The sequence below is a fragment of the Salvelinus namaycush genome, chromosome 20 (assembly GCF_016432855.1).
Source record: "Salvelinus namaycush isolate Seneca chromosome 20, SaNama_1.0, whole genome shotgun sequence".
Taxonomy (NCBI): Eukaryota; Metazoa; Chordata; class Actinopteri; order Salmoniformes; family Salmonidae; genus Salvelinus; species Salvelinus namaycush.
The window spans coordinates 34,034,093-34,058,238 of record NC_052326.1 but is presented as its reverse complement, the minus strand read 5'-3'; the positions used below and the strand labels follow the sequence as shown (position 1 = coordinate 34,058,238).

Below are 24,146 nucleotides of genomic sequence, written 5' to 3'. Positions count from 1 at the left end.
AAAAAGGTGACGCTTTACTTGACACCCAGCGTCATAACATGTTATGACAGTCATACATGTCATAATAAGTCATAACAGCTGACATAACCCATTATAATATTTAGACCTGTTGTGACAAATATTGCGTTACATTATTGCTGGTTATGACACCTACATAAGAGTGTCAAACCCAAAAAACCTACCACATTCCATGACACAATAGCCTACATGTCAAGTGTGTTTATGATTAAAAAACAACAACTATTGGACCATGTTCAATTACCGTTGTAATTGCACACACATTGATGTCAGACATGCACCTACCCCAATGCTCTGTTGCTGATGACTGGGATGAATGCAGGAGCAGATTTCAGGAGCAGGACAAGACACCCTCTTTTTGACAGATGACTGATCTGAGGGCATGTATGTGATAGGCCTATCTAGCTTATATAATTACGATGGTCATAATGCTTCTTGACAGTGTCATAAAGTGTTATTTCAAATGATGAAAAAAAAACAAAGGATTTAAGAAACAAACTTTGAAACGAAAGGAAACTTCTAGGCAGGGAATAAAATAGTTTGAATAAATGTGGGTTTTGACACTTATGTAGGTGTCACAACGGGTGTAAATATATGGGTCATGACAGTGTTATAACCATATTATGACAGGTTATGTCAGCTGTTATGACATTGTCATAACGTGTTATGACAGTGTCAAAAGTAAAGTGTTACTAGAAAAAATATGAGAGAGATGGAGGGAGAGTGTGAGGGGGAGAAAATGTTATCAGCTGGTATCTAGGCCAGTTCTGAAAGCTTGTTGAAAGCTGAAAGTTCTGAAAGCTTGTTGCATAACTAGACTTAATTCCAGGTTAGGTGTAAACTTTGTTAAACTGGGATAGTGTGGGTGTGCTTAAGGGCTACCTCTTAAGGATCTCAACAGATCATTGTCCCACCCTCGGGACGGTTGAGCTAATGTGCGCTAATGCGATTAGCATGAGGTTGTAAGTAACAAGAACATTTCCCAGAACATAGACATATCTGATATTGGCAGAAAGCTTAAATTCTTGTAAATCGAACTGCACTGTCCAATTTACAGTAGCTATTACAGTGAAAGAATACCATGCTATTGTTTGAGGAGAGTGCACAGTTATGAACTTGAAAAGTTATTAATAAACTAATTAGGCGCATTTGGGCAGTCTTGAAACAAAACATTTTAACAGAAATGCAATGGTTCATTGGATCAGTCTAAAACTTTGCACATACACTGCTGCCATCTAGTGGCCAGAATCTAAATTGCGCCTGGGCTGGAATAATACATTATGGACTTTCTCTTGCATTTAAAAAACAAAACAAAAAAACATTTGTTTTTTTCTTTGTATTATCTTTTACCAGATCTAATGTGTTATATTCTCATACATTAATTTCAGATTTCCACAAACTTCAAAGTGTTTCTTTTCAAATGGTATAAAGAATATGCATATCATTGCTTCAGGTCCTGAGCTACAGGCAGTTAGATTTGGGTATGTCATTTTAGGCAAAAATTTAAAAAAAAGGGGCGGATCCTTACAGTGTGTGTGTGTGTGTGTGTGTGTGCGTGTGCATGGAGAAGCGGGATTGAAAAACAAATAGTTTTAATCAGTTTGAATAAAGTATAAACAAAATGGACAAACTCCATTTTCCGATGTTATTTGAAAAAAGAGATGTGGTATAGAAGGCTTGTTGGCAGGAAGACATTCACTACTTTACCAGTACAATGTTAGAAATGTGAAATTAATTAAACATGCCAATCCTCCTCGGTAAACAGCCCTGGGTCTGCTAACAACACAATTGTGGAGTACTATGTAGTCTGCAGTAATCATTTTCAAATCTGTGCCAAAATATGTTAGTCAAATACATTGTCATAATGTAGACGATAATGAAGATGCAATAGGAATATCACGTTGGCAGTGTTTTCACATATTATTTGTAGCTCACAATGAATCAATGTGGTTGAAAAGATAGCATTTTCAGAGTTTCCAAGCCAACATTAAATAGTACATTGCTGACTTGCTAGCAAAACATGGTATATCTATAGCACTTTCAGAAAGTATTCACACCCTTTGACTTTTTCCACATTTTGTTGTGCTACAGGCTGAATTTAAAATTGATTAAATTGAGACTGTGTGCCACACAATCCCTAACATGTCAAAGTGGAATTTTGATTCTTTAAATTTTTACAAATTAATAAAACATTTAAGGCTGAAATGTCTTAAGTATTCAAAAAGTATTCAAACCCTTTTATGGCAAGCCTAAATACGTTCAGGAGTAAAAATGTGCTTAACAAGTCGCATAATAATTTTAATGGACTCACTTTGTGTGCAATAATAGTGGGTAACATGATTTTTTACTCTGTACCCCACACATACAGATAATTGTAAGGTCCCTCAGTCGATTAGTGAATTTCAAGCACAGTTTCAACCACAGACCAGGGAGTTTTTCCAATGCCTCGCAAAGGGTAAAACATTTAAAAAATAAAATAGACACTGAATATCACTTTGAGCATGGTGAAGTAAGTTATTAATTACGCTTTGGATGGTGTATCAATACGCCCAGTCACTACAAAGATACAGGCGTCTTTCCTAACTCAGTTGCTGGAGTGGAAGGAAACCGCTCAGGGATTTCACCATGAAGCAAATGGTGACTTTAAAACAGTTAGAGTTGAATGGCTGTGATTGGAGAAAACTGAGGACAAATCAACAACATTGTAGTTACTCCACAATACTAACCTAAATGACAGAGTGAAAAGAAGGAAGACTGTATAGAATAAAAATATTGAGTGGCCTAGTTACAGTTTTGACTTAATCGGCTTAAAATCTAATGTCAAGACTTGAAAATGGCTGTCTAGCAATGATCAACAACCAACTTGACAGAGCTTGAAGAGTTTAAAAAGAATAATGGAAAAAATATTGTACTAAAATCGTACTCAAAAAGACTCTGTATCTAATCTGTATTTAATCGGTGTCCAAGGGGATTCTAACATGTATTGATTCAGGGGGTTGAATACTTATCTAATCAAGATTCGTGTTACATTTGAAATTCATCTTTAAAAAAGTATTATTTTTCTTCCACTTTGAGATTAGAGTATTTTGTGTAGACCCCCCCATTTAAAAAAATAAATATATATAATCCATTTTAATCCTAATTTGTAAAAAGTCAAGGGATGCAAATACTTTCTGAAGGCCCTGTATAGCTTCACTTATTGTGAAAGTGATAACTCACTAGATTCTCACCAGCATCTTTCCTTAGTATCAAAATATTACGCAGTTTGAACAAAGCAGTATTATGTTGTGTCATGATTAGAGACCTGCCCATCTTGTGATGAGTGACTTCTCCTTCACACCGTTAAGCCTTTTGGACCTAGACTTGGCGCTCTGGTACCCCCTCAAGCCGATACCACGGCGATCCTCAAAGAACTACACTGGACTTTATGCAAACTGGAAACCACATATCCAGAGGCAACATTTATTGTAGCTTGGGATTTTAAAGTAAATTTGAGGAAAATGCTCAACACATTGACAGTAGTCCTCGCGCTGATAAAATATTGCTTAACAACTTTTCGAAATGCCTACAAATGCCTCTCAAACTACATTGCTCTTATGTAACAACCAAATTCATTCTCTACTCCCTCCCCACCTTTGTGTTGACATGCTTCCTCTCACTACTAGGGCACATTACTCTCCACTCTGAGCTGGTGGCTGTGGTTGAATATCTATGTGCAAATGGGACTCAGTTGGCAGTGTTGCCAGAGATGACAGAGTTGGTGGAGTCTGGGATCTGGGTTGGGTCAGGGTTACTATGTTGTGAGTATGTTGGGTTTGGTGGAGTTTTGTGAGGTAATGTTGAGGCTTCAGTTTGGTTGTGATGGATTTATGACACTGATGATGTATGACAGTGGTGAGGATGAGAAGTATCATGTCTACTGTAATTGAATGAGCGTTAGGTTATGGCATCAGACACCTGGCACAGTCTACGGCCGACAGCATCTCTGTTATTCATACTCACCCTCTATCTATCCCTGTCTCGCCCGGTCTCTCTCTCTTCCCTGTCCCATCTCTCTCCATCCGTCTCTTTCCCCCTCTTTGTCTGTCTGAAAGAGGCTTAGACCCTTTCTAAGAACTGTGCTGATATCGTCTAAATCCTAGAGGACAGGGGTCTTCCTCACAAACAGGAGGATGCATGGCATGCATCACAGTGTACACACTGCCTTGTCATGGACGTTGCAACAACACACTGGTACAAGTAATATGTTCTTTCTTCTGCATTTCAGCATGATCAAAAACGTCCCCCTTTTATGAGAAGACTTCAGTAGAATAATAGAGATATAGTCACTTTATTAGCCACAGAAATGTGTCAAAAGCCCCTCCAAGTAAATGGCGTTGCCAGAGGTATTAACCCTTTCCACTCACAGCCCCCGTCATCCCGTATACAGGTTCTCTGCTTCACAGCGCTGTATGGGTTTTGACTTGAGCACCGCGCATGACAAGATGCCCCCATCCCTCCCACTAATTGGGGTGCTTTCACATTTGTTGTTGTCAGAGTGAGGGAAATGCTGTAAATTGAGAGGAGTCGATGTGTTTGGAAAGATTAGACATTGAGGATTATAATAAATACCACTTTGATGTCATACAAGCAAACCAGACACCCATGAGTCCAAATGTGCACTTCACATTTTCATATTTGAAAACTCATGTAATTTACAGTATCATCATTTATGATCTCTATGTTTGATCCAGTTACAAGGATGACATGCGTTATACCCTGGGTTGTCCTGAACAGAATGAGAATACATGAATCGTATTGTGAAGAAAATTTGCATTGGAACACGCACTTGAAAGCACTTATAACTCAATTCTATGCAAATCAAAAATTACAATATTTGACTGAAGTGCCTTTTGAAAGCCCTACACTAAGAAAGTATTTCATAACTTAGCGAGCCATGTTGGCAATAGAATAAGAGTTCAAATGATGCCCATCTGACCCAGATTGTGATTTATAATGGAACGTTTTTGGATTGCATAAACAACAATAATTGTGTGATGGTGGATTGCATAAACAACAATAATTGTGTGATGGTGGATTGCATAAACAACAATAATTGTGTGATTTTGGATTGCATAAACAACAAAAATTGGGTGATGGTGGGGACGCAGGGCTGTGTTCTAAACAAAGAAAAATTGTGCTTGCCTCAGTTCCTCAATGGCAGAGCTAGGAGGGCTAAAAAAACACCTTATAGTTGAAGGCTCTTTACTTGAGTCATAAATTACTTAGGAACTGTGCACAGTTTGGAGAGGTGGAGAAACCAGTTTGACCTCTCACTCAAACCCTTGAAATAGTTTTTTCTTAACTTGCACCTACTCCAAAATGTCAATGAATATTGTTATTATGTTACTGAATGTATGCAGAGTATTTTCAGCAGGGGTTGGAACCAGTTCAAAGAACATAAAACCGGAAAAGAACGTCATTTTTATAGGAACAGAATCAGAAAAGGGAACGAAAGAGATATACTGTTCCGGAACAGAACTGTTATTTTCAAAGCATGGGAACCAGTTAATAACGTTATTTTATGTTCTGGCCAAAGCCCTCACTCTGTCACTCAAACTTATTCCAGTGCCTGCCTGCCAGTTGAATATCTTTGCCAGTGTGTGTGCATGTGCCCCTCCCCCTCCGAAGCTTAGGCTACTGTAGCCTACTGACGTTACAAGCCTGATTCAGAAATTAGAGAGAGATTATTCGAGAAAAATTGATAAACTTCTTCAATGCTAGTTAGGGATACTATAATTATCACGTTTCACATTGGATAATTAACTACAAAAAGGTGAGATGTGTTTTCAATTCTGGTGCCACTCTGCACACACAAGCTTGTTAGCTAGCTATCTCTGGTCCATCTATCGGGAGTTGAAATTTCCTCCATAGAAGCCGCTCCTCCGTAGGTATAATTCTCTGGGCCTAATTCAGATCATGCACGTCATAACAAGATGCCCAGCGTTCCTCCACCCTCTCTCACTTTCTCCCCACCTGCCAAATTTCAGTCGCCTCTCGTGCCATCGCACAAGTGAACAACTATAGCTTTGGCAGCCGATAGCGCCCATAAACTATTGGCTGCCTAGGCTGAAACAACTATAGCTTGCCCGCTCCATAGAAAGCTGTTCTATCAGAAAATAACGATATAAGGCGTTACTTTTTCCCCCAAACTTGTTCAGAACTTTATTTTGCAGGACGGAACAGTGGAACGGAACTAAAAAAAATAACGGCACTGTTCAGAACTAAAAAAATTACTAAATAATTTAGGTTCCAACCCCTGATTTTCAGATTTTGTTATTGATAAATGCTGTGAAAGAACAGAAAATATAAAATGCAAATAAAATCAAAAGTGTAATGTTTGGATTCAGTCTTGTGACAGGTGAACTGTTGTATCCTCACCTTTGGTCTGATAATTTCCTCATAATCTCCAAAGTGTTCTCTTTCAATTGCTACCATGGTCATACATATTCTTTTTATATTTCTTCTGTTAGAAACACTTCAATTGGGCCCTATCCATATAGGCTAATTTCCACAAGTGTAAGGGGTTAAAAAAGCCATCTGTGTTTAGACCGGATTTAGAAAACGTGTGCTGGAACAGACACTCGACAGATTGATGTTGAGTATGTTAAGTAAGACATGGTGGTGGAGCAGTAGAGAATAGAGATAAGCAAGGGATGGGGAGTTTCAGGAGTCCCCTGGAGTGTTGGGTAAACAGAGAGCCTGTCTGTAACCATGGAGATGAACCTTGAGCAGAATAAGAGTTGGGAGCGAGGCAGGGCGAGGAGAGGCGGGGGAGGGTGGCTCTGAAAAACAAGGTCACAGCGCTTTCCCTTCACTCCTTCCGTTCCGCCACTTGGCATCAACAAAGGGATGTTATATAACAGCTATTTATATCCGCACTCCCTCTCTTTCTCTCCCTCTCTCTCTCCCTCACACACATCAGGCAGCACCACACACATCAGGCAGCACCACACACATCAGGCAGCACCACACACATCAGGCAGCACCACACACATCAGGCAGCACCACACACATCAGGCAGCACCACACACAGACTAACTGGAAATGCAGCTCTCCTCTTCCCACTGACACCCCTTTGTCCTCTCTTACCGTGAACTAGCCTCTTGTTTCAATCTTCCTCCTATCCTCCTGTCAGAACTCTTGTCTCTTCCTCTTCCCTGTTCCTTCATCTCCTACTCTTCTTCCTATCCTCTCTGCCCTGACACGGGAAGGCATAACTTGTGGTTTTACGGCAGGTGCCCGAGCACTGCTGAAATGTTACAAGTCACCACTTGTGTGTGTGCCACAACCCAATTACCACTCACACAACCATTATCTCCCTCTCTTCTAGCAGTAGCTGTCATAGGAAGAAGTGTGGCATGCAGGAACAATCTAACGTTTCCTGCAACAAAGTGACTGACGTTGATTGTTAAAAGAAAATAAATTAAGTTCGCCGGAGTGAAGATTGAGATTATGACATACGTCACATGATCTATAGTCTTGCTTGATTATGTATGTCCAGATATTGATTAAAACCCATTGATTATGAGAAGCACATTTATTGACCGTGATTGATGTGTGGATATTTATCATGTGAATATATTACCTGAATGTGTTTGTATGCCATTTGTCATACCTTCATTGAATTTGATTGTCAATTAGGTAATTGGTAGGGTTTGTGATGCATCCTGGGTAATGGGTGTTGCGACAAGAAGCATTTCATTGCTTTGTTTGCGAGACCGAGAGGTAACAGGTCGGCATGATGCCGGGTTCACAGGCATGATTGAAGCCTGGGTTTTCTTTTGTTAGAGCTCTGTTATTCACGTCAGTTTACCTTTCTGTTCATCGTCCTGTTTATTTGATTGTGAAAATAATTGTACAGTTCGCCGGCTCTTTATCCTCACATTGGCAAGAAAATCACATCTTCCTTGTATGCCTCTTCACTGTTAAAATCCTACCGCACAGTCAACCTCACAGCCGGGACCAACGTTTCTCAGTCATTAATGGCCTGCCCAGTGGCTGACAAAGTGAGTGAGAAAGGTGTAAGTGAGGGAGTGATTGAGCAGGTGAGTGAGTACATGGTCAGGTTTATTTCTGTGTGATATGTAGGTCAGGAGGTAATGGTTAACCGTGTTATGTGAGTGAGTACTATCCCAGGCGTCTACCCTGAACAGGTGTCTGGGCTAGAGACGCATCAACACAGATTAAAGAACTCAGAGTAGATCTCTTGTTCAAAAGGGACAGAATAGACTGATCACTATCTATCCATCCTCTGTTTCTCATCTGTGAAAGGCTAGAAAAGTGGTCTGAATCTGAGTGAATAGTACACAAAAACATTATGCTAGTGTGTGTCATTTAGACAAATAACTCAATGTCAATACTCCAGAAAATTAATGTTAAGAGTCAAAAAGGTTCTTGAGTTGAAATGTCAGAAATCAATGTTTCATCGTGCTGAAATCATTAGTAATGCTAACCCTATTTCTTCAAAAGTTGAAACTGATGTCCAGCTAATCAGTCTAAAAAAGGTCAACCTGGAGGTTTCTAAGAAACACGTTTTCTAGTGTGACCTCAGGTTTCTTACTCTACAGGGAGACAGGACAGTCCAGACACCACTGATGACAACCACATAGAGACATCAAATGGTTATTTGTGGAGGTTACAGCGAGTGAGCATATGCAGAAGTATCTGGGTCAGAAAGCAAATATCTAGCCTACCAAACTGGTTTGCATTCATGAACTGCTACAATATGTTATGTCAAAGTTCTTTAGAGAACATGTATACCCTCATTAGCATTAATACTTCAGTATTTACCCCTCTAAATTTCCACTCCATGTTTCAGTACAAAACAACTGTTGGAAGAGAAGCTCCAGTTTCTTTCCAGTCCCCCCCTCTCTCCCTCCCTACTGCCCTACTTCAGAGACCCAAAATGACCCAGTTTGGGCTGAGCGCGAGCTAGAAAGAGGGCCGGAATGTTTTGAAGCCTGAGACATTCCTCATTGTTCATTCACACAGGCCTTATGTAACGCTGGTCACCTGATTATCTCTGCAACAGCCAGGCTGCAGCCGTGGGAAGCCAGGACATTATCTCTGCTAGAGTGGCTTCCTCACCCCTAATCTGATTACGCAAGCTGCCCCCGTTTACGCAAGCAATCAGACTGACAAAGGAGCAGGCAGGCAGAGGAGCAGGCAGACAGAGACTAGAGAGATAAATGCAGCGGGCTTGTTCACACATGCATACACACGCACACCACTTACACACACACTTGAATCTGCTCTTTGTAATTTCTCTTCTGTTTGCAGAGGTAGGTAGGCAACGCGTTGCCAAAACAACCATTAGTGAGGTTGGCTGCGTAAATGGATGAATGCAGAAAAGCGTGGAGGGGTGCAGGGTGGTAGTGGTTGATCTACACAAGCCCTCTATGAAATGACAATTCCACCCACAACAAGATGTGCCTTCCTCTCTATGAGCCCATTATGAAGGGGAAGGGTTATTCCACAAGGGGCTCAGCGGTACAGGGGCTGATCTACAGTATACACACAAACAAATATACCTCGACAGTCTACACTACTTGTCAAAAGTTTTAGAACACCTACTCATTCAAGGGTTTTTCTTTATTTTTACTATTTTCTACATTGTATAATAATAGTGAAGACATCTAAACTATGAAATGATGTAGTAACCAAAAAAGTGTTATGATTTGTTTTTGAGAATCAATTTCTGAGGCTGGTAACTCTAATAAACTTATCCTCTGTAGCAGAGGTAACTTTGGTTCTTCCTTTCCTGTGGCGGTCCTCATGAGAGCCAGTTTTATCATAGTGCTTGATGGTTTTTGCTACTGCACTTGAAGAAACTTACAAAGTTCTTGAAATTTTCCAGATTGACTGACCTTCCTATTTTACCAAATAGGCCTATTTTCTATATACCACTCCTACCTTGTCACAACACAACTGACTGGCTCAAATGCATTAAGAAGGAAAGAAATTCCACAAATTAACTTTTAACAAGGCACACCTGTTAATTGAAATGCATTCCAGGTGACTACCTCATGAAGCTGGTTGAGAGAACGCCAAGTGTGTGCAAAGCTGTCATGAAGGCAAAGGGTGACTATTTGAAGAATCTAAAATATAAACTATATTTTGAGTTGCTTACAACATGATTCAATGTGTTATTTCACAGTTTTGATGTCTTCACTATTATTCTACAATGTAGAAGATAGTAAAAATAAAGAAAAACCCTTGAACGTGTAGATGTTCTAAAACTTCTGACCAGTAGTGTACCTTCACAGTCTGTTCAACATCAGGGGGAAATTATAGTACATTCAAACACAAACTCAGCAAAAAAAGAAATGTCCTTTTTTCAGGACCCTGTCTTTCAAAGATAATTAGTAAAAATCCAAATAACTTCACAGATTTTCATTGTAAAGGGTTGAAACACTGTTTCCGACAACAATTAATGAACATGCACCTGTGGAACGGTCATTAAAACTTCTTCAGGCTAGGGTCCTTTAATCTCAATTTCCGCCTGACTGATGTGCCTGTTGCTCAGGCCCTGAACCCAGGATATGCTTATAATTGGTACCATTGGAAAGAAGACACTTTGGCGTTTGTAGAAATGTTAAAATAATGTAGGAGACTATAACACAATAGATATGGTAGGAGAAAATCCAAAGAAAAACCAACCGGAAATATTTTTGTTGTTGTTGAGAGCCCATGCTCCTACAATGGAAAGTATAGGGAAATAATTAAATCTAGCTCCCAGTATGCAATTCCTATGGCTTCCACTGGGTGTCAGCACTCAATGTTCAAGGTTTCAGGCTTGTTTCTTCCAAAACGAGTAAGAATAATGAGTTTTACTACAGGGACACAGTCTTGGAAATGCGTGTGCGCGCGCCATGAAGACAACGCGCACCTGCTAATATTGGTTTCCTATTGAACATACTTCTTTCCGTATGAAATGTTATAGTTTGATTACATTTTAGGGTATCTGAGGATTAAATAGAAATGTATTATGACTTGTTGAAACAAAGTTTAGGGGTAGATTTTCGGATTCGTATCTTGGCATGTTGAACGAGTGGATTACTCAAATCGAAGGCGCCAACTAAACTGACTTTTTGGGATATAAAGAAGGATTTTATTTAACAAAATGACACTACATGTTATAGCTGATTTCCTGCAAGACAGGAATGTCAGTGTTCTGCCATGGCCAGCGAAGAGCCCGGATCTCAATCCCATTGAGCACGCCTGGGACCTGTTGGATCAGAGAGTGAGGGCTAGGGCCATTCCTCCCAGAAATGTCTGGGAACTTGCAGGTGCCTTGGTGGAAGAGTGGGGTAACATCTCACTGCAAGAACTGGCAAATCTGGTGCAGCCCATGAGGAGGAGATGCACTGCAGTACTTAATGCAGCTGGTGGCCACACCAGATACTGACTGTTACTTTTGATTTTGACCCCCCCTTTGTTTAGGGACACATTATTCCATTTCTGATTGTCACATGTCTGTGGAACTTGTTCAGTTTATGTCTCAGTTGTTGAATCTTGTTATGTTCATACAAATATTTACACGTTAAGTTTGCTGAAAATAAATGCAGTTGACAGTGAGAGGACGTTTATTTTTTTGCTGAGTTTAGTTACATATACAGTACAAACATATGCGTCTCTAAAATGTCTCCCTTGTAAATAATCCAGATAGAGCAGCGGTCATGTGCCTCAGTTTCAGTTCAATCATTCCCCATGGCCTCATAGGATTGTTTGACGTTGCCAGTAAACTCTACAGTGGCTCAGCTCTGTCAGGAAAAGTATAGAAGTGTTGTGTGGCATGGTGAGCCATCCTCTAAGGGAGCAGGGAGGGAGGGGTGTGGACTAACGTAAAATGGCTGCCTTATACAGGATCAGAGCATGCCAGTACATGATAGACCAATGCAGTGGCAGTCTAGTCTACAATAGGCCTGGTGCTGTTCCTATCCAATGACTTACAGTGCCTTAAGAAAGTATTCATACCCCTTGACATTTTGTTGTGTTACAAAGCGGGATAAAATGGATTTGTCATTTTTTTGTTAACGATCTACACAATATATTCTGTAATGTCAAAGGGGAAGAAAAATTCAAACATTTGTAAAAAATGTATAAAAAGAAACAGTATTGACCCCCTGAGTCAATACATGTTAGAATCACATTTGGCAGTGATTACAGCTGGAAGTATTTCTGGGTAAGTCTAACAGCTATCCACACCTGGATTGTGCAACATTTGCCAATTAAAAAAATAATTCTTCAAGCTCTGTCAAATTAGTTGTTGATCATTGCTAGACAACCATTTGCAGGTCTTGCCAAGTCAAGGGGTGTGAATACTTTCTGAAGGCACTGTATCTTTCTCATCTGTGAAGTGTGCTGGGACCAATGATGCATCTTTATGGTAGTGAAATGCACGTTAAAAAATGTTTGTTTAGATTTATCATTCAGGTATGTATTGGGCTTCAGACTCTCCTGACACACCCACATCCTTTTGATTGACAAGTGGCTCAGACTCACTTGGATGGTGGTGTTCCCGCCCTCCAGCAGGGCGATGGCCAATAGGATGCTTTCCTGGAAGACGCGGTCACTGGTGGTGTTCATGATGAGGTCTATGACGAGGTCGGAGGCTCCCTCCTTGTCCAGGTGACACTGTACCTCTGACAGGCTCATCTCTCCTCGACTCAGGGCCCCCATACCACCGAGACCTGGAGGGAGGGACAGGGGTCAGAGGTGAAGGGTAAGGAGTGTGATTCTCCCTGTTCTCCTGACTCATAGCGATAAGGAGAGGTTTCAAATCTTTATATCTAACATCTTACTTCCAAACTACTCAATCACATGGAACAAGGAAAGGAAATAGGAAAGTGCCATCTTCCAGGCAGTTGCCTACTTCATTGTGGAACCATTACATATTAATTTACAATATACTTGCATATGGAATTAGAAAGTGAATGCACGTTTGCCACATTTCAAATATATAATTAATTTTGATAAGAAAACATCAAGAGGGGCTTTCCTGTGAGAATGTAAAAGAGGGCCTACTCTGCTTCTTTCACACAAGTATTATTGACAACGCCCTTGGCAGCCTTTACCAGTGGCAGGCAGGCAGGCAGGCACGCACGCAGGCACGCACATACACGTACACACAGTGCTAAGAAGTCCGGACTCTCGTTTCTGCAACAGGTGCAACCAGGAGGCCGTTTTCACAGGAAGTAGTAGTCTGTCGTCTACCAACAGCCAGAACTGGATCAAACAAGGGAGGGGTGGGTTGACTTGCTATGGTCTGGAGGGTTGCCAGGCAGTGTCTTGGTTCACATGGGAGACATGGTGAACCAGGAACTAGGCTTATTTCTCAACTCATTCCCATAAGAGGCACAGGGGTCTAACAGTAGTAGTACATTGTTTGACATGAACATGGCTGGGCAATTAGATATGCTATAACTGGGTAATATGATGTCACGCTATATCAATAAACAGTACATCTGACACCATGTTAAATGTGACAACACTACATCTACATTTACAGCTATATAGAAATACATGACAACACTTCATCTCCATCCTGTTGACTGACTCATAGGCCTATATGTTGACAACACTACATAGAAAACTCAATATTTTGACTTGAAATAGTGAGGTCAGATCAGTCACGCAGTGCTTATTATGAGGAGATTACAGTGTTGTGCTTGGTGTGCTCACAGTCACAGGGCCGGACAAGACCTAGACCTCTGTGTGTGTGTGTGTGTGTGTGTAGATAGGCCTATTGGTTAAATAATAGAGAGATAATGAGAAGGCCTGTTTGGGAAACAATATCAATATCCCTATCCACCACCATCCATCACACACAGACCTTCACCTCTCAAAGTTGCATTATCCGCATGATGGTATGTGGGTGTGTGGGAATGTTTATGTGTGTGTGTCAATACAGAGGAGTCTTTTCTTTGGCAGAAGTTCAGAATGAGGTCAGAAGAATATGCAACGTTGTCATGTTTGGTTCCTGTGTGCACTAGAAAGAAACTCATGCTTTTTTTGACAGTTTAGTGTCACTCCTTTTGTTCATCTGTATCTGGCAAATTACTTCTACAACACTTTGTGACAACTTACATAAAAGGTACAAAACAAACAGATTCGATTGTACGCGGGATCAGAATTACCCGAGTTAACCTTTTCGTCCAAACCATGGACAGACAGGGAGAGAGATGGAGAAGAGAAGACAAGAGAACAGACAGACAGAGACAAGAGGAGACAGACAGACACAGAGAAGATGACAGAGAGACAAAGAGAGCAGACAAACAAAGGAGATGACAGATCAATAAATACTATATATAGATACCACACCAAGCGACAGAGAGGTGCTCTCACCTGATTGGCTCTTGCCTGGTCCTACTGGAACCAGGGTTGCGTTGCTGAAGGCCGTCAGGCTGTCCCTCCGCCCAGCACTCCTATGGAAGTTACCATAGTAACGGTTCACCAGAATCTGCCTCAGCGCCTCACCCTTCAGAGAGAGGAAAATGGTGGTGTATTAGTGTGATGATGTAAGAGACTTGAGAGGGAGTCTATCATACAGTATACATTATGTGCACCATATATCCATCATCATGTCAATAAGGCCCACTTGAACTGATTAAAGGGGTTTGAAGAGAGAAGGGACGTGAGGTAAACTGCCAGGGCCAATCCAAATAAACATTGTGTGCATGAACTGCACTTAAGTAGTATAGTTTCACAAAGATGAAGACTAGAGTTGAGTTCAGATGCTTAGTTTGGTTTTGTTGGCGTAGGGTTCTGAAAACACCAGGGTTATGGGTTTGATACCTGCATGGGCCACCTATGTTGCTGTGGATAAAGCATCTGTTAAATGTCTATAGCGTTATTACTCTCCCGACATTCTCATTCACGTATTGAATAAACAACCAATAACACAGGTAAAGATCAGTCATCAAGCTTGTTATATCTCTATCCCTGGTAGAAGTGCGACGGAAATGTGGGTCCTAGCTGTTTTCAGACAGGCCAACAGGGGGGCCATCTCTCCCACACCATCGCCATGACTCATCCAGAAACCTGTCGGCGTCAGCACCATAGAAAATAGAACCTTATCTGTCACTGGCAGGAGGCAGACAAATGGGCATTGTGTGAAATGAGCTACACAATCACACGTTGAGAGCCAATCATCCAATCACATTCCACAAACATGAGCTCACATCCTTGTCCTCCACTCCTAGGTTCCTTGGAGACAAGTGTGTGGAGGTGGGAAGGTAACATATGTTGTTTAGGTTGGTTCGGCTGTGCTAGGTAGCATTACCCAGTCAGTGTTTGAGACTTAAGAAAAAGCCACTGAAATGCAAGCTTATCTATTCAACACATGGAGACACACTAAGCCAACCATGATTATACTGTATGATGTGCACCAAGTCAGCTAACCACAACTGTAGGGAAAGGGCTGCAGTGGGGTTAGTAAAAACAACCTGTAGAGTTCAGTGACAGGTTGAGGGTTCAGGCTAGGGTGAAAGCCTAACAATCTCAGTGGTCAGTCTTCATCGTAGAATGAGTGTTGGGGTTTCTGTTAGGGTTAGGTTCAGAATTACCTATCCTCCTCTGAAACTATGTTCATGTTAGGGTCCTCCAGTTGTTTAGGTTTTAGGTGGGGTTCAGGATTCATGGTTTATGGTTGTGTTCATGTTACGGTCAGGTTTAGTACCTACCCTCCTCTGGTCGTCCACTATTTTCTGTGGCTGGTTGAGATCCAGCTGCTGGTGCAGTGAGGTGGGTTAGTACAGCACAGCGAGCAAACAAAAACAAACGCAGGGTTAGTCCTCATGCAGCATTTGTATGGCCAACACACACATAGTTAATAACTTATTAATAATTTCATTCATTATGGACGTTAAGGTATAGGGTTGTGCTGTGCCATGCCATGAACAGTGGGTTAGAGCGGGGTGGTGTGAAAGTTAGTGAGGGGTCAAAGCAAAGGGAGGGGTCAGCAGCGGTGAGGATGACCATTAATCAGGAAGTGAAAGGTGAAGGAGAAAATCAACAGTTCACTATATTTAACAATTTACCTAATTTCAATCTGCAAAGTAGGCCACAGTACTAGTGTCCAATAAAGATATGCACAAATAAAAATGATCTATGGTTCTCATCTCTCTTAAAGAGTTGGAAACTTTCCCGTAAATTTCCAGAATTTCCCCGTAAATTTTCCATGGGAAGTTAAGCCCTGGAATTTGGGGAATTATGATTAAATTCATAAAAAAAGTTAGCTTATAAAAGTTAACCTTTTTTGTGGGATACACATAAGGCAATTCTAGGTCTTGTGGCATATTTTGGTTAAACTATCCCCAATTCAATGGAATTGTACAGCTGATTCTCAAGATCTTGCACACTAATGAGATGCTATTGAGACCACTACTACACTGTCTGAACCAAGGACTACATGCTTTCTGGTAAGTTTTTATTACAATACTGGGTAGGGTGAATATATTTTATATGACATACATGATTTTGTGGTAACTAGTAAATAGTAGCCTACAGCAAAGTGTGTTTAAATAATTTTCTAATCAATTTCTGCAAGTTAGTTTTTGCTATCATGTGGGTTTTAGCTTGCTTGAGCCTGCTAACTGAGGAGTGTTAATTCACCTGTTTCCATACATGTTTCATTTAAAAAATATATCTTACAAAGGAGTTGTTTAATCTAACTGCTTAACTATTTATCTGTACATGGAATTGTATTTGTTTGTTCTTCTCATTTTTTTCTAATGTTTACAGGAAAATGCCACAGGCACTATCTGATGTGTGGAGACATTTCACTGCAGCTAATGTAAAAGGAAAAGCGGTGTATATTTGCAAATACTGTGCCAAATGATATGTGAAGAATGCAACAAAGATGCAGAATCATCTGGCCAAGTGTATAAAGTTCCCTCACCGCCCACAACCTCTGACAAAAGTCCCTCTACTTCTACTCGAGGTGAAAATTATGAATCAGACACCTTATCGATAGCAACAGCTTATGGTCCTCCTGGAATCAGAAGGTTTTTTGACTCAATGGAGGAACGTAGTCAGAAATGCTGATGAATGTCTTGCTCCAGCTGTGTATGCAACTGGTTCACCTCTGACGCTCGCAGGCAATGTGTATTGGAAGAGATTTCTGAATGTTCTTCGCCCAGCATACACCCCTTCAACCAGACATCCTTTATCTACTCATTTGCTGGATGCAGAGTTCAACAGAGTTCAAGTGAAGGTCAAGCAAATCATAGAGAAAGCAGACTGTATTGCAATCATCTCTGAAGGGTGGTCGAATGTTCGTGGGTAAGGAATAATTAACTACATCATCTCCACCACTCAACCAGTATTCTACAAGAGCCCAGACACAAGGGACAACAGACACACCGGTCTCTACATTGCAGATGAGATGAAGGCAGTCATCAATGACCTTGGACCACAGAAGGTACTTGCACTGGTGACAGACAATGCTGAGAACATGAAGGCTGCTTGGTCTCAAGTGGAGGAGTCCTACCCTCACATCACACCCATTGGCTGTGCTGCTCATGCATTGAATCTGCTCCTCAAGGACATCACGGCACTGAAAACAATATATACACTCTACAAGAGAGCCAAGGAAATGGTTAGGTATGTGACGGGTCATCAAGTAGCAGCTCTTGGCAGTCTGGCGAAGTACACTTCCAAGCAAGGGCTTTGGGATGGAGATGCAATATGGCAGTAGTGCCAACATATCTCATCAGCCACCTGGTAGAAGGGACTTTGTGGATCTGAGGCGCTTTCCCCTGTTGCCTCCATCATCCTCCAACTCCCATCAACATCAGCCACCTCAGAGCACAACTGGTCCTTGTTTGGGAACACACACACCAAAGCATGCAACAGGCTGACCAATACAAGGGTTGAAAAATTGGTGACCATCTGGGCAAATTTGAGTCTTTTTGAACCTGACAACGAGCCATCCTCAACAAGGTTGGAAAGTGACAGTGAAGATGAGGCCTCAGAGTCTGATGTTCAAGAGGTGGATATTGAAGAGGTCCAGGAAGAAGACTTGGAAGCCTGAGAGGAAGACAACCAAAGCTTTATTTTCTAGACTATCATTTTACAGATGTATGTTGAAAAGGTTTTTCGGAGATGCGATGGATCATTGGGGATCATTCAATATTCCCTTTCTTTTGTTGTTCAGTGAAATCATCCCATGTGAAGAGTCAACTCATTTAATTAAAGTTCAATTCGTAACTAAATAGTTAAAATATATATATATTGGAAGGATTTAATAATTTGCAATTATGTCTACTTATGATAAGGTAAAAGGTTTATGTTTCTGTCTCCATATGACATGGTAAATATATCCAATGCAACAAACATCTAGATTTAATTGGCATTCATATTAATTTGCTTGTATTTCCGTTAATTCCCATATATTCCCGTTAATTCCCACGGAAAGATTCCACCTCTGAATATTCCCCAAAATGTCCAACCCTAGCTACACATGAATCATCCAAATACCATATCTACATTTGTAATTCCTGGTAGCTAGCTACAACTGCTTGGAGTAGGACCAGGCTCCCATGAAATCATGTTCATTACATAAGAAGCAGAAACACTAGAAGGGGAGTGGAGGGAGGTGTGGATGGGGGAGGGAGTTAACATAATGTTGCTCAGGAGGGAACCAGGACACTGAACTAGTGACACACAAGAGCTTAGAGAGTCCATATGTCACCAAAACAACACAGAGAGAGAATAACACAACACTGGGGCACTGCCAGCACAACCATGTGTCCCCCTGAAACAAGGTCAGACAGCCCTGCCAGCACAACCATGTGTCCCCCTGAAACAAGGTCAGACAGCCCTGCCAGCACAACCATGGGTCCCCCTGAAACAAGGTCAGACAGCCCTGCCAGCACAACCATGGGTCCCCCTGAAACAAGGTCAGACAGCCCTGCCAGCACAACCATGGGTCCCCCTGAAACAAGGTCAGACAGCTCTGCCAGCACAACCATGGGTCCCCCTGAAACAAGGTCAGACAGCCCTGCCAGCACAACCATGGGTCCCCCTGAAACAAGGTCAGACAGCCCTGCCAGCACAACCATGGGTCCCCCTGAAACAAGGTCAGACAGCCCTGCCAGCACAACCATGGGTCCCCCTGAAACAAGGTCAGACAGCTCTGCCAGCACAACCATGTGTCCCCCTGAAACAAGGTCAGACAGCCCTGCCAGCACAACCATGGGTCCCCCTGAAACAAGGTCAGACAGCTCTGCCAGCACAACCATGGGTCCCCCTGAAACAAGGTCAGACAGCCCTGCCAGCACAACCATGGGTCCCCCTGAAACAAGGTCAGACAGCTCTGCCAGCACAACCATGGGTCCCCCTGAAACAAGGTCAGACAGCCCTGCCAGCACAACCATGTGTCCCCCTGAAACAAGGTCAGACAGCTCTGCCAGCACAACCATGGGTCCCCATGAAACAAGGTCAGACAGCCCTGCCAGCACAACCATGTGTCCCCCTGAAACAAGGTCAGACAGCTCTGCCAGCACAACCATGGGTCCCCATGAAACAAGGTCAGACAGCCCTGCCAGCACAACCATGGGTCCCCCTGAAACAAGGTCAGACAGCCCTGCCAGCACAACCATGGGTCCCCCTGAAACAAGGTCAGACAGCCCTGCCAGCACAACCATGGGTCCCCCTGAAACAAGGTCAGACAGCTCTGCCAGCACAACCATGGGTCCCCCTGAAACAAGGTCAGACAGCTCTGCCAGCACAACCATGGGTCCCCCTGAAACAAGGTCAGACAGCTCTGCCAGCACAACCATGGGTCCCCATGAAACAAGGTCAGACAGCTCTGCCAGCACAACCATGGGTCCCCATGAAACAAGGCCAGACAGCTCTGCCAGCACAACCATGGGTCCCCCTGAAATAAGGTCAGACAGCTCTGCCAGCACAACCATGGGTCCCCCTGAAACAAGGTCAGACAGCCCTGCCAGCACAACCATGTGTCCCCCTGAAACAAGGTCAGACAGCCCTGCCAGCACAACCATGGGTCCCCATGAAACAAGGTCAGACAGCTCTGCCAGCACAACCATGGGTCCCCATGAAACAAGGTCAGACAGCTCTGCCAGCACAACCATGGGTCCCCCTGAAATAAGGTCAGACAGCTCTGCCAGCACAACCATGGGTCCCCCTGAAACAAGGTCAGACAGCTCTGCCAGCACAACCATGGGTCCCCATGAAACAAGGCCAGACAGCTCTGCCAGCACAACCATGGGTCCCCCTGAAATAAGGTCAGACAGCTCTGCCAGCACAACCATGGGTCCCCCTGAAATAAGGTCAGACAGCTCTGCCAGCACAACCATGGGTCCCCATGAAACAAGGTCAGACAGCTCTGCCAGCACAACCATGGGTCCCCCTGAAACAAGGTCAGACAGCTCTGCCAGCACAACCATGGGTCCCCCTGAAATAAGGTCAGACAGGACAACACAGAGGCTCTGCCATAACCAGAGGGCTGTAGGTGTGTGGAGGGGTTGTTCTATCCTTGGGGGTAATGAAAGTCCCCACAAGGATAGTAAATCAAGGAAAAGTATCCCTCATGGGGACATTTCTCACATCCCCATGAGGACAAAGGCTATTTTAAGCATAGGGGTTAGGTTTATGGTTACAATTCGGGTTAGGGTTTCTGTTAGTGTGTCCCAGTAGAGAAGCAGAGGCAGGTTAGAGGTTGTCCTACTGCAGCTCAGTCAGACAGTCAGAAGTGGCTACACCATCCTCCCCCACCGTGACCACATCAAAGCCAGACAGCCACCGTCACACAGCCTGCTGATCAGAGCAGATCTGCTCCCTCTCCACACCGCCCACGGGCCGACCACAGTGACCGCACAGCAACTCCTCATGCTCACCACATCCTCTCCAACAACCGTTCCACTGAGTTGGAATCTCCCCGTGGCAAGCCCCTGCTGTCGGTCTCTGACATCTCCAGCTTCCCCATTAGAGGAAACACACACGTACAGTTTTACGTGTACACACACACACACACGCGCGCAAGCTTATGTACTCACATGCACGGACAAGTACATGTACACACACATACCGAATGCAAAAACATTCCCTTTTGGGGGGGGGGGGGTGCACGTCCATGTGTTTGTGTTTTAGCAGGCGGAGGGAGACGGAGTCATGTTTAGTTTCGTTGTGACTGAAATGGATCCTGGGGTTTACTGCTTGGCTGCTCACTGTGTCCAAACACCATAAAGACATCAAGGGAACCTAATTAAAATAGTCTGTTGCTCTCTCTGTCATTTTCACTGCAACTGACCTGCTTTTCTCAAACCTGTACCACCCAAGATCTGGAGCCAAGGTGAGTTCAAGCCTAGTGAGTGTCAACTCTCTTTTGGTAACAATTGGCTGGTCCGGAGCTACCTTCGTACTTGGTTAACCATGTGGACCTATTTAGTAAGGTGAAATAATCATTCAGAACATGGCAGATGGTTATGTAATGTATAGAGCTGATACAATTCCCTATTCTACATGAGTATCAGATCTGCTCTACACCATTTGTATCTGACTGCTCTGTGATGTTAGACCCTTCTGAACAGAGCCCAGGTCCCTCTGATTTGCCTTCCTCTTTAAATCCTGGGCCCAGGTGTTAAGGGAAGACTTTAAAACCTGGCAATCTGCAGTGGAGCCAACTTTACTACCTTACATAACAAACTGAGTGAGGCAACACAGGCCCCAGCTCAGCCGGAGGACGTATGTGAATGTGCGTGTACTCTGCAGTCACGGCCTCACCTATCAGTTGCCAAGCTAAGGTTGGTCCATACGGTACATTATGAAATACCTCATTCAACTGTCAATCACTGAAGTGTACACCCGTGGTTTCCTATCCTGGTTCTGGGGAACCCAGTCAACCCACAGGGTTCTAGCATAACACTGACAAACATCATTCGTCTTCACCTAACCAACATCAATCAATATTGAAGCCCTTGATGTGTTGAATCGAGATACAGGTAACTGACAAAATAAAGGAAACCCCAACATAAAGTGTCTTAATAGGGTGTTAGGCCACAACGAGAAGCAGGAACAGTTTAAATGCACCTTGGCATAGATTCTACAAGTGTCTGGAACTCTATTGGAGGGATGCGACACCATTCTTCAACAAGACATTCCATAATTTGGTGTTTTGTTGATGGTGGTAGAAAACACCGTCTCAGGCACCGCTCCAGAATCTCCCATTAGCATTCAATTGGGTTGAGATTTGGTAACAGACACCCGATTAAGCCAAAATAATGGGCAACTGGGCATCTTTAGACATGACAATAAGCATGGTAAGCTCAGTACTCAGGAAACACACCTGTGTTGAAGCACCTGCTTCAATATACTTGTATCCCTCATTTACTCAAGTGTTTTCATTATTTTGGCAGTTATCTGTAGTTAGTGCTGGGCTGGAACAAAACTGATCACCCCTGTTAGTTGGAACAGAACTGAAGAGTACTACAAACATATTTGAGAGCAGCGCATAAAGTAACAAACAGTACATGTTCATGAGCATTAAGTGTGACCTACATTTCAACCCACACACATTCTCCTGCTCTGCCTCAGTGGAGCTGAGGAGATCCACTTTCACAGGAGTAGAGTGTGAGAGGAGAGGCGCCACAAGCACTTTTTTCTTCTTTTTCTATTGTGTTATTGACTGTATGTTTGTTTATCCCATGTGTAACTCTGTGTTGTTGTTTGTGTCGCACTGCTTTGCTTTATCTTGGCCAGGTCGTAGTTGTAAATGAGAACTTGTTGTAAATTGTTCTCAACTGGCCTACCTGGTTAAATAAAGGTGAAATAAAATACATTTAAAAAAAGCCCAGCCGGTGTGAGGATCACCTCCAACACACTACAAAACTAACACGCCACAGAAACAACCTCTAACTCCACTGAGACTACAGACACAGTGTGATTGTCTGCAGGACTGTATGTGTGAGAGAGGAAAGGAGAAAAGGGGAAAGAGAAAATGGAAAGAGAGAAAGGTAGGATGTTTTGAATGACATTTCAAAGGAGCTAAGAGATGGAAGGAAAAAGGAAGGAGAGAGAGGAGGAATCAAGGAGAGAGAGGAGGAATCAGGGAGAAAGAGGGAGAAACGTTGGCTAGAGAAGGTAGAGTGGGCGAGGTTGTTTGGCTTGCTTTCCTCCATACTGCCTTGTTATTACATCAGAGCTGGCGGCAAGGAGGGAGGGAGGGGCACTTAACAGGTGTGGATAGGGAAGGCTGTAGATAGCTATACTGTATACCCCCCGACCCTGTACCCCTTATACCCTCTGACCTTGTAACCGCTTAGCCTCCGACCCTGTACCCCCTATATCCTCCGACCCTGCACGCGCTATAGCCCCCGACCCTGCACCCCCTATAGCCTCCGACCCTGCACCCCCTATAGCCCCCGACCCTGCACCCCCTATAGCCCCCGACCCTGCACGCGCTATAGCCCCCGACCCTGTACGCGCTATAGCCCCCGACCCTGCACGCCCTATAGCCCCCGACCCTGTACGCCCTATAGCCCCCGACCCTGCACGCGCTATAGCCCCCGACCCTGCACGCGCTATAGCCCCCGACCCTGCACGCGCTATAGCCCCCGACCCTGCACGCGCTATAGCCCCCGACCCTGCACCCCTTATAGCTCCCGACCCTGTACGCGCTATAGCCCCCGACCCTGCACCCCTATAGCCCCCGACCCTGCACCCCCTATAGCCCCCGACCTTGCACGCGCTATAGCCCCCGACCCTGTACGCGCTATAGCCCCCGACCCTGTATGCGCTATAGCCCCCGACCCTGTACGCCCTATATCCCCCGACCCTGTACGCCCTATAGCCCCCGACCCTGTATGCGCTATAGCCCCCGACCCTGTACGCCCTATATCCCCCGACCCTGTACGCCCTATATCCCCCGACCCTGTACGCCCTATAGCCCCCGACCCTGTACCCCCTATATCCCCCGACCCTGTACGACCTATAGCCCCCGACCCTGTACCCCCCGACCCTGTACCCCCTATAGCCCCCGACCCGGGGGTCGGCTATGAAAAGCCAACTGAAAATTATTCATGATTATTATTTGACCATGCTTGTCACTTATGAACATTTTG

At 43.5% G+C, this 24,146-nt stretch overlaps 1 protein-coding gene across 1 annotated transcript in view; it reads right to left on the bottom strand.

Annotated features, from left to right (window-relative positions):
* Positions 1–24,146, bottom strand: part of LOC120065278 (inositol 1,4,5-trisphosphate receptor type 1-like) — a 169,000-nt gene that overhangs the window by 42,513 nt on the left and 102,341 nt on the right. Inside the window, exons 40-41 of the mRNA XM_039016143.1 lie at positions 14,407–14,539; positions 12,565–12,752 (exon numbers count right to left, since the gene is read on the bottom strand). Of these exons, the coding sequence (XP_038872071.1) occupies positions 12,565–12,752; positions 14,407–14,539 (321 nt within the window). The remainder of the gene's footprint in view (positions 1–12,564; positions 12,753–14,406; positions 14,540–24,146) is intronic.